We start from the raw sequence: 12008 nt of genomic DNA, 5'->3' as shown, positions 1-12008 counted from the left end.
CCCTTTCAAAGAAATTTTTATTTACAAATACATGTCAGTTTTGACATAAAAAATCTAACTTAAATTTTACATTTTTTTATGAGTACTGCACCAGTCCCCCAAAAAATTTACATAAAAATATAATGTCGGTCCACCTAAAAAGGTTGGCCAGTCAAAAGTTGATATAACTCAAGTTTGAATGTTTTTTAGCTATAGCATCTGTCTATTTCTTATATAAGACAATATAGACTTGTAACATTTCATACAACTTTACATTGTTATTTTAATTTATCTTTTAAAATATTTCCAAAGGAGATTTTAAATCTATTACAAAACAATTTTAATATTTATTAATAAGAAACAGAGACAAACAAAAGAAAAAATATAAATAATTTTTATGGTGTGGATTGCATTAGAATGAGATGCAAATTACTCAAATATTCAATTGAATTGTTACTCCACACAATAATTATAGGGATATATCTTATCATGATTGCTAATATATCGAATTAGTTATCATAGGGTTACTTTCTTGTTATGTACGAAAAGGTCAGTGCAACAAAGAGAGTTCAGAGAAATAAAATATAGGAAGATTTACATACCGCCGAATTCCTAAGAATTTACCTATCTAACACCTAAACTTCAATTTTTACATACATGCCACCTTATCTGTGCATGAAAAGGCGTATTTCACTTTTTAAATGTTAAAATGGCAGTATTTTTTATGTGATATGAAAGATTTGGGTGGTATAAAAGTAAAAAAGTAAAGTTTAGGTGCTAGATATGTAAATATATAAGAATAGGGTGGTATGTATGTAAGTGCCCTGTCAAATTAATATAATCAGTAAGCAAAGAAGAAGAATAGACACATAACCTAAGAAAAAATTCAAGTTCAAGCCAATTGGGACTGACAATGACAAAATCTATGGAGGAAATGTCAGATATCTAAGACAATGTTATTGCCCATAAACGCAGTAAAGACACCTGGATAATCTAGGCGCTAGTTAAACATATAAAACATGGAAAAGTAAAAAACAAAAGGGGCATTGACATACATAACCCACAATTCTTATGCATTTACGTATCTAACACTTAAACATTCATATTTAAATGTATGCTACTCAAAACTTTAACGTCAAGTCAGAAATACCACTATCATTTATCTTTTTAAAAGTGAAACAAACCTTTTCATACATAGGTTTATAACACCCAAGTGTTAAGTATCAAATTTCGGGTATTAGAAATGTAAATGCCTAAGAATTGTGTGGTATGTATGCAAATTTCCCAAACAAAAATTCTGAGTTCAGTAGTAAGTCATGGATTTGTTAATAAAATTCACCATCACGCTAAACATAAAATGATGAAATAGTATTCTGAGAACTAGTTTGAATGAAGTTTCTTTAACTTCAACAATCTACTAATTGATAATTCTCATGACAATTTATATATTCTCACCTAAATAAGAATTAATAAGATTAATGGATTCCAAAGTGTTAGGCTCTACTTACATTATGAGTCAACAAATAAAACAAGCATCTAACAAAATAAGTGATAGCTAGTTTTGCATCGTAAATCCTGTTAAATGAACATAATCTAATCGCAGCTGTGTAACATAGGTATGCAAATTGGAGATTGAATTTTTTGAGAATTAGAAAGATAATATCCAGAATTAACCAAATTAAAATGTGAGAAGGCATAAGATTAGTCCAACATCCATGTTGAACATTAAAATTGCAATCTTTTGTGAGCTCTATGAGAATTGAACTACCATGAAAAATAAACTTGACAAGGATGCCAACATTGCACTGGAGGACAGATTTGTAAAAAAATTGATTTAGAAAAATATTAGCTCGATTTCTATTTCTTTCTCTTTTGTTTCCTCCAAAACAAAAAGAAAGTATCAGAAAAGTGTTTTTTTCAGAAGCCGTTTGTTATATGCTTTCAAAAAGTATTCGTTTTAAAAACATTTGGGAGCAAATTCTCAAAGATTGTTCTGTGTGTTTTTGAAACACTTATTCTCATGGGTAGGGTCGCAGAACATGGCTCAACTCAAGCCTAACTGACAAAATTTTAAACAAAAAGTGCAAAAACATTTCGAGCAATAAATAGCAGAAATGCTTTTTGCAAGGACAAATAAAGCTAGTCTAAAAATGTAAAATAATTACCACATGTGTGACACCATCTCCAGAGTCGATGACAAGACCAGTCAACAATCCTATTGAAATGCAATAAAGATTAATAAGCAACAGTCAGTAAAATGGGAGGGGAAAAGACTTTACATATACGAGCGGGAAATATGTGTTACTTGATCCATTCATTTATTTTCTATTAGGGGCATTTACATGAGGTTTACATATTTAGCAACTAAACTTTCCTATTTACATGCATAACACACATATTTAATATCGCATAAAAAATAACACTCTTACCAACTTTATAAAAGTGAAATACACCTCATACATTGGTTTATAACACCAAAGTGTTATGATTGTAAATATCAAACTTGAGGTGATGGATATCTAAATACATAAGGATTGTGTGGTATGTAAATTTCCGTTTCTTTTATTATTGTTTTATATACCATGAAATCTGAAAGTGATATATGGAACAAAAAAGAAGAGTTAATTCAACAACTTCAAAGATTCGGGGCATCATAATAATAACCTTGAGCATATAATGTTAGAACAGCTTGGATTTGAATGATGACACCAGTGAAATTGTACTTCTCAAACATGGTCTCTATCTGGTATTAACAAGCATACCCAAAAACAAAGTGTGGTTCAGCTAGAAAATCAACAGAGTGAAACTTCTAAAATAGGGGCATGGGGGCATTTACATACATACCAGCCAATTCCTATTTCCTATCTATTTGCATATCTAACACCTGAACTTTACTTTTTGCACTTATACCACCCAAATCATTCAAATCACATAACAAATACCACTTTTGAACTTTTAAAAGTAATATACACCTTTTCATGCATAGTTAAGATGGTATGTATGCAAAAATTGTAGTTTATGTGTTAGATATATGAATACATAGGAATTGAATGGTATGTATGTAAATCTCCAAAATATAATGATATAAGACAGTAGACCAACTTCAAAATTAAGGGAGTCAACTCACCATTTTTTCACGGTTTTTCGAAGGATTAAGAGGAGGGTCTGTGAGTAGAATCTTGCATTCAGTTGGATCTATCTGAAGGAAGCAAAATTCAAAAAAAGAATCATATTATCAGTTTTCTCTGTAGACTTGAATGAATGAATAGAGAAATAGGACACAAAATTCTGAAATTAACAGTAGATAAAAACTGATAAAATTATACTGAAACTAACCCCAATCTGTAAATTCTTAAATATAGAAAGATCGCCACTGATACCTTTAGTTCATTAAAAAATGCATGATCCCACACATGGCCCATATCTTCCCAGTTTTGTACGATTCCATTATTGACAGGATAAGATATATCAAGTTGATTTCTAAAGTCTGCACAAGATTCACCCACAACAATGTCCTGAACAGTCAAAAGAGCAAGAGTTTACTAGAGTAACATGTTAATGAAACCAAGCAGAGGTGCGGAATTTACTAATTTTATTTTAGAAAGATTTATATACGTACCACTTAACCTATGTATTTACATATCCAACACATAAAATTCAATTTTCAAATATATGCCTCCTTACTTATACATGAAAAGTGTATTTTACATTTAGCGGCATTTACATACAGACCACCCAATTCCTATGTATTTGCATATCTAACATCTAAACTTTACTTCTTACATTTCTAGCACCAAAAACCTTCATATCACATCAAAAATACCACCATCTTAACTTCTAAAAAGTGAAATACGCCTTTTCATGCAAAGGTAAGATATGTATGTAGAAATCGAAGTTTAGATGTTAGATATGTAAATGCAAAGGAATTTAGCGGTATGTATGTAAATCTTCCTACTTTTTAAAAGTTAAAAAAGTGGTATTTTTTATGTGATAAGAAATATTTGGGCGGTATAAATGTAAAAATTAGAGTTAGGTGTTAAATATGTAAATACATAGGAACTAGGCGGCATGTATGTAAATATCCGTTTGTTTTAATTTCAAGACATAAAAGGGGAATGAGACTTTTGACCTCAAACCTTCAGCTCTTGTTCAATGAGTGATTCTTCATACCGCAGCATTGGTCTACCAACCACACAAGGAAACACGGAAGTAGGAAAGTTCTCACCAGCAAAACCACACTTCACATACTGCAAGCGTCACAGATCAGTAGAGACTAGCAGCAAAAAAGTAAAAGTGAATTGAAAAAAAACATCATTGCTCGTCCCATATGGAGGACTGTTTCTCATCCTATTTAGGCAGAATTTAAATACACAATTCTTATGTATTTACATATCTCACACCTAAACTTTCATATTTACATAAATAACAGTTTGGTGCTATAAACATATGCATGAAAAGGTGTATTCCACATTTAAAAAGTGGTGATAGTGAAATTTTTTTTGTGATATTAAGGATTTGAGTGCTCTGTGTGCGAATATGAAAGTGTAGGTTTGAGATGTGTAAATACATAAGCATAGTGTGCAATGCATGTAAATGACCCAAAAAGAAAATTTGGAGACTTCAAATACTGTTGTTTTGTTAAAATCCCATTTCAGACTCGTTATTAGTTAATTCAAGATTGTTGAATCACACAATTCATAGCGTTTACCGAATTTAAATGTAGGAAAAAACCCAATTATTAAAGGTGACGTGCCAAACAGTTTTTAGGTTGTGCTGCTCTCAAGATTTACTGAATCTAGCTTAATATGATTTATTAAATCTTACTTGGAGCTAAGCAGTCCCATTACAAGCCAGCATGACCCATTTGATCAGGAAAAGTAGCAGGATTGAATAAGCTAAGAATAATCAAAATCACTTTCGCGATAAGTTAGGATCAAATTCTAACCGCAGAAAAACAAAACTGAAAAAGCCTAAGATCCATGATCCAGCAAAACACCAGTCAATAATGGAGATTTGAGAATGGCTTGAACAAGAGTTATAAGATAATCTAACGAAGATCTGGTGACGGAAAGAAAAGAATACCGATATTGAACGGAGTTGAGAATGAGATTACCCCTGTGCCATTGTCGCAGACGACAACATGTTTGCCATCCATCTCTGAAACAATGACTCCTCCCCTTCCGGTTGAACGCGATCACTCGAGTGGTAAATTCTGGTGAAAATTTGAGTGCATTTGACGCATTAATAACTTTTTTGACCTTATTATTTCAGGTAGTTTTCTAACTTTTTAAAAATTATTAAATAAATATAAAATTTTACATAAATACCAAACGGTTCCCACAATTCTTATGTATTTACGAAGTGAAAATAAACACAATCGTCAAATCATGAACTTGGCAATTAAGCACATTGGGAAATAGTCTCTTTGGCAATTCCCTCTTATTATTGTACATATATCTATCATTAACAAATAATTCTTTAACAAAATTATATTTATTTTTTATTTTAATCCTTTGATAAATACATTTTAAATCATCTTCCCTTTGGAGAGCAAGAGGCCTTTTGCCTGTTGCTTAATTCGCTTATAATCGAAAGAGTGGCGTCTGATAATTTATTTTGAATATAATAAGTTTGTGTCAACAAATCATTTTAAATAGAAAAGTGTTCAGCCACTGTTGTCATCAATTTTTAATGTCACATAGGTTTGAATGCTCTTTTGAGTTTTAAGGAAGCGTATGACGTGCATATGTAACCTCCCATAGCTCGAGGACTCCATAAAACCCTCCATTGTGTGTTTTAAGGAAGATTAGGGTTAAGCGTGTCGCGTCTGTGTGGTGATTTGGGGTGCCTCCTGATGTAATGCTGTTAAAAATTATTTTATTTGAAGTTATAGGATTATATTTTAGTCATATTTGATCTTTCATATCTTACTGATTGTTAAAACCCCTCGTCGGGTGCTTCAATAAAAAATCAGAGTTTTCGGAGCCCCCATTGGCCTCAAGAGAAAGTAGGCATCCCCCTCTAAGAAAGTAGGTGCTAGGCTCGGTGTCGTGGCAGAAGTTCAGGGTGCCTAGGCACTCAAAAGAGCCAGAAAAAGCTCCGGAAACCTGAGAGGACGTAAAGTAGGTGCTAGGGACCCCAGACCAAGCCTTAAGGCTGCCAAAAATGTGGGTTTCTCTTGAATATAGTGAAGATATGAATGGGGGAGAGGAAAAGGTGATGGATGGAACCTATTTGGATCTTTTAGGGAAGGTTTTAGGAAGGAGTTGCATTCCATTTTAGGAAAAAAGACGGAAAAGAGGCTTCTTCAACACTCTTCTTGCATACACCTCCTTTTAAGATTTAAAGATTTTAGAGTTAGTTATTGAGAGGCTAGAGCTTCTTCTTCTTCTTCTTGGAGAGAGCTTGAGAGGGAGGTTTTTACTAGAACTTCCTCTTCTTCTTCTTGCTCAAGAGAGCTTGGGAGGGTTAGCCATCCTCTTTCTTGGAGAGTTCTTTGGGCTTGAGAAGTTGCTCGAGGTGGAGAGCTTTAGAGAAAGGCAAAGAGAAGGTTTTTTTTTTCTTCGTGCATCCCCAACTTACTCTTCTTTTTCTTCTTCCATCAAATCTTCTACGCAGCTTCTTTTTCTTCTTCTTCCACCATTTCTTCAAGTGCGTGAGGGATACTTCTTGGAGTACTTGCACTGTGGAGGAGAGGAGAACTTCATCTCTCCTACTAAGGTAGCAAAGCGTCATCTCTTCTAAAGAGGAAGGAGAGCTTCTTCCTAGCAACTTCAGAGCGTGGAAAAGCAAAGAGCATGCTTCCTCAACCGTCACGTTGAAGAAATTTTTGAATCTCTTGCAATTTCTTTTTCCAGCCCCCCTAGGTTTGGATGATGGAGGGTTTAGGTTAGAGTTTTTGTGATAGAGAAAAGCCCCATAGGTTATGAGCTTTTTGTGTTCCCCCAATGAATCCATGAGTGAAACCTCCCCTAGAACATTAACCTAATCGTCCAGGGGACTAGTAACCTCGTGTTCATTTGGTGGTTTCAACAGTTGATGAATGGGATGAAGCCACTCCAGGCTACAATACGAGGAATCTCTTTTGTCCTCAGTCCCTAAACGATGGAGGCCATGTCCGTACAAGAAATCCTTCACTTTCGCGAAGATTTATCTCACACAGAAAAGCTCATTAACTTTTACCTATTGGCTAGAGGTAGGTCCTCTGTTATAAAGATTAACGAACAATATTTTGTATGTGTTGACATTTTTTTGTCGAGCATCACGTGAATTTTAAAATTGCATCAAAATACTTTATTATGCATGTGTCGTCGAATGTTCGCCCTCTTGATCTACTATGTTGACTATTTTTTGTCGATTTGATCGACTATCACCGATTTGATCGCATAAATTGATCATCCTTAGTCGATCGACCAACCTCATCAGCCTGATCGACACTTTCAGTCGACTTGGTGGATCGGTCGCCACCGGGCCGATCGACCCTATCAAATTTTTTCAATCAATTCATTTGATCAACCGTCACTGATTTAATCACATTAATTGAACATTCTTCATTGATCGACCGCCACCCATGTCAGTCCAATCGACACTTTTCATTGACACGGTTGATCATTCACCACTTGCCTGATCGTCTTGATCGATATTTTCCTATCGATTTGATCGATCACATAAATCAATCATACTTTGTTGGTTGGCTACCCACGTCGACCTAATCGACACTTTACGTTGATTGGGGCCACCAGTCCGCTCGTCCTGGTTGACTTTTTCTTGTTGATTCAATCGATCGATAGTCACTGGTTCAATCACATCAATCGACCATTTGTCATTGATCAGCCACCCACATCAACTCGATTGACACTTTCCATCGACTCGGTCAATCGACCGCCACCAGCCTAATCGTCCCAATGAACATTTTCCCATCAAATTGATCGATTGACTGTCATTGCTTTAATCACATGAATTAAACATCCTTTATTGATTGACCACCTTCGATCGACACTTTCATCAACTCGGTCTATTGGTCACCTTTGAACCGATCATCCCAATCAACTTTTTACTATTGATTCAATTAATCAAATGTCATTGATTTGATCACATCAATCAACCATCCTTTGTTAATAGGCTACCCACGTCGGTCCGATTGACGCTTTCCACCGACTCGTTAGATCGGTCGCCACCGACCCAATCGTCTCAATCAACTTTTCCCATTTATTTGATCGATCAATTGTCACCAGTTCAACCGTGGCAATCAATCACCCTTTGTTGATTGGACTCCCATGTCATCCCGATCGAAACCTTCCATTGACTGGATCGATCGGCTTCCCCCTGGGTGACTGTGTTGATTGATCATTTTGATTGATTGTTGCATTATTGCATGTCTGCTTTCTCACATTGCTTGCAGTGGCACATTCACACCAGCACCTTATTTTGCACTTATGATCAAATGCGCCCATATGCTCATAATGAGTATTCATGCCTCTTATGGGCACACTACTCCATGCATTTTCCTCTTGACATCCTTATGTCATGGTGTGTAACGTCCTGCACGTTGGAATTTGCACATTCCTCACCATTGTACTTTTGCCTACGCATCATCTTGTATGCCCATACTTGCATGCTTGAGGCTTTCAAAGTCACTATTCTTGCACACTCATCTTAGACACTCACATGTTAGCATAGAGGAAGGCTTACACATCAAACCTACCCGACGTGTAATTCTCTATAATGAGAATTACATTACTTCGCCTTCTACGACACTGCTTCAGACTAGCATATGCCTTTTCTCGAGTCACTATTTCTTACACACTCATTTTTGGACTTTCATTTATCTCCTTACGAAATGACTTGCACATCAAGCCTATTCTACGTGTAATTCTCCCTAACAAGAATTACACCACCTCATCTCACGTGTCGTCACCGATATGCACCATAGGTTTGTTACGTCATGTTATTTGGCATGGATCACTCTCCAAAGGCCTATGAATCCTCAAAATGCATGATATGTGTTCACTTGGGCACATTGCTACAACCTCACATGGATCTTGCCTCAAAGGCCTTTGAATCCATTTGGTGCACTGGTCATGTTGCACATAACTCTACCATGGTATGCTATATGTTTTGTATGTGCTTATCACTCACTTATGTGTTTGGTTGCTATTGGGGCAATGTGTAATTCTTCTCCGCAACGTCTTATACTTCAAGCAACCAAGCACAAAATCACTTGTGCGGTGTGCCCTGCATGTGCATCTTTGCACTGCAGCCATATTTGTCGCTAGTATATGTCACCATATACTTGTGACAAATACTTGTTATCTAGTGATCGCTCTTGCTTAGAAGATATGGTCATAATGCAATGGACTACTTTGCATCTATATGTGTGTTCCCAATTTTCTCAATGACAGACCATACTTGCTAGCTGAGTGAACCTTCGGCTGTCACGATGCGGTGGCGAGTATTTCTTCTGAGGATATCGTCGTGGGCAATAGTGGCTATCACACCGTGACTACCACAAGTATGTTTTGTTAAGGTTTTAAGGGTTATAATAGATGCCACTTAGGTTTTTTCTTCCTTAGGTCCTAATTTAAAAATGTAAATAAAAATTATATTTTATTACTCGTGCATCCTATTTTTTAAAATATATTTTGAAACTACTGCATATAGTTTACACCATACACAAGGTCAACAATTTAAAAGTTTTTGTTCATACAAAACCAACACTTAGTGGCCCCTATTAGAAATTTTGGATCCTTAGGATGGGGCCGAGGACGACGACCCTATCAAAACATATGCCAACTTTTTTTACCTACACCCTGCACATATTTAGATGTTGTGACTAAGACACTCTGCGTTAGATGTTGTGTTAGGGTAGAATTAGATTATTAGGTAGTATTTTCAATGTTCTAGTTTTGTTGCTCTAGCCAGACATCATTTTAGTGTTGTTTTTGTGTGTTTACTAAGGTGTGAGACATGCACACTAGTATATTAGAGGCGATCTTCTAGTAGGGAGTCATGCCCAACATAAAGGAGTGTTAATAAGTTAAATTAACTCATTTTCTGCAGTTGCTGCTCAGCTCTCATCCCACCAAACATGGTTCCTTAAATTGCATATAGATAGTTTTTTTTATATTAACCCAAATTTTCATGTCATTTAAAGTCTTTTTTTAATAAATTTTACTATGTACCTTTTAGAATCCATAGGCTCGAGTATATTAGAAGTAAGTTACGAGCACAGGTTCTGAGACGTCAGACGAGCGGAACCACATGAAAGGAATAAGAAGTTGCGGGCTTATGCCTCACATCTTAATTCTAAATTTCTTTAATGTATAGAACTAGGACTACTCTTGTATATACAGTGTCTGACTATCTTTTCCCTTTCCTGGGATATGTTGTCAACTAACACCGACCTCTCTATTCTTTTATGTTTGGCTTATTTATTTTATCGCGCAGTGTGCTCCATATTTCCTTTTTCTTTGCTTGTGGATTGTCTGGGTTCATTGCGAAATATAATTTAGGCTTTCTAAGACCTAAAATTTTAAATATTCTACAAAAAAATTAATAATAAAAATTTGAGATCAATTAACATTTAGGCTTAAAATATCTTAAGATTTTAAAACATGTTTTTACTTTCATGCATGACATTCAGCCCGAATTTAAAATGGTTCGCGCAAAACCCAAGTCATGTTAATATGGCTTCACATTAGGACTTGTGTAGATAATTGTATCATTCTACATGTCCAGAGGAGAAACTCTCGCTTTTCTTTAACTCGACTGACCAAGCACGGTTTCTACACTTAGGTGATTGTTTAGCACACTTAGGGTGTTAAAGGCTTCCCTTAACCAGGCGAGGTATAATTCATTTGTGGGAGTGTTTTCAACTTTGAAGTTGAACCTCTCTTTTCTCTTTCTTCTGGTGGCATCTTCGTCATTTTATTGGCAAGTATAAGTCTTGACTCTTTAAGCTTTACCTATATAGGGTCATAGAATTAAGAGCTTATTTCTCTTTACCAAAAGGCTACTGAGGTTTCCTTGGACAATTTATAGATTGACGAAAAGTGACCTCAACTACCTTAACAATCATATAGACTTGCGATACTAATAGCTTGGGATGACGGATCTGTGGTATTCTGACCCGACTATTTATACCCGATTAGGACTACTCTATCTATCCTTTGCTACCCACTTTGAGCCCCGTTACTTTCTTTGACACTTCGTTAGCGTCATCTCATAAGCCCCGATTGTGGATATGCCGCCATCCATTTAGGATACGGTGATTACCCTCTACACTTATGGCTCAATCAGGCCTTAGAAAAATAATGTGGGCCGTATGAGTTTACCATCTGTTTCATCGGCCTAGTGTGTCGATCACTACTACTCATTTTTGTTGTGAGAGATTCACTCTCTACTCTATGGCTTAATAAGAGTCTCGAAAGTATCAAGAGGTTCTTGTAGAATAACTGTCCTTTGTGACACGTTTTACTAATCATTATATACGTGTAAACATGATTCCTTCAATCGAGAGTATTATTAAGCATCTCCCAAGATGTAATTAACCAAATGAGATACTTCTCTTTAGGAGTGCTCTTGATCCCAAAACAAACGTACGCATTTGGTTCTCTGGTTTGAGTAGCTAAATGTAATTAACCAGATGTGTGTGCTTATTTTGGAATCTAATGATCCTTTATAATTTTAGCCAGAGAAGAGATATAACGCCATAAATTCTTTCTCACTCAAGCAATATTGTCAACATATATAACAATAAGAAAAAAAAACTAACAGTGAAATAATAAGAAACAAAAGCATGAATTTATTAAGCATCCATATCGAGAGCAATAAACAAAAATAATGGTTAGATTCTATTTCACCCATATATGTTCATCAACAATAACATTAAAATTATTAATGTTGCCTCTATTAAGAAAACTCTTAAAAGGGTTCAAATAAAATGGGTTATAGATGAAAGAAAAAAGAATTTAGTTTTAAAAAACAAATACTATCGAATTTATTGTCTTTACAAAGTTTTCTACAATCAT

At 35.3% G+C, this 12008-nt stretch overlaps 1 protein-coding gene across 2 annotated transcripts; it reads right to left on the bottom strand.

The window, feature by feature from the left end:
• Nucleotides 1-2110: 2110 nt before the first annotated feature.
• Nucleotides 2111-5196, bottom strand: LOC110039563 (actin-related protein 2-like). Of its 2 annotated transcripts, none has more exons than XM_020744671.1 (6): nt 5093-5196; nt 4116-4226; nt 3360-3494; nt 3107-3178; nt 2644-2722; nt 2111-2194 (listed from the first exon to the last, which is right to left on the bottom strand). In XM_020744671.1, the coding sequence occupies exons 1-6, from the start codon at nt 5132-5134 to the stop codon at nt 2124-2126; spliced, it is 510 nt and encodes a 169-aa protein (XP_020600330.1). In that variant the 5' UTR covers nt 5135-5196; the 3' UTR covers nt 2111-2123. The 2 variants fall into 2 exon arrangements, with proteins under 2 accessions (XP_020600330.1, XP_020600331.1); XM_020744672.1 differs by having other exon boundaries at nt 4116-4161; nt 5093-5137.
• Between the last annotated feature and the right edge of the window lie 6812 nt (nt 5197-12008).

This window comes from Phalaenopsis equestris, unplaced genomic scaffold (assembly GCF_001263595.1).
Source record: "Phalaenopsis equestris unplaced genomic scaffold, ASM126359v1 Scaffold000002, whole genome shotgun sequence".
In the NCBI taxonomy this organism is placed as follows: domain Eukaryota; kingdom Viridiplantae; phylum Streptophyta; class Magnoliopsida; order Asparagales; family Orchidaceae; genus Phalaenopsis; species Phalaenopsis equestris.
The sequence above is the reverse complement of the archived record's forward strand: the minus strand, read 5'-3'. Positions and strand labels throughout refer to the sequence as shown.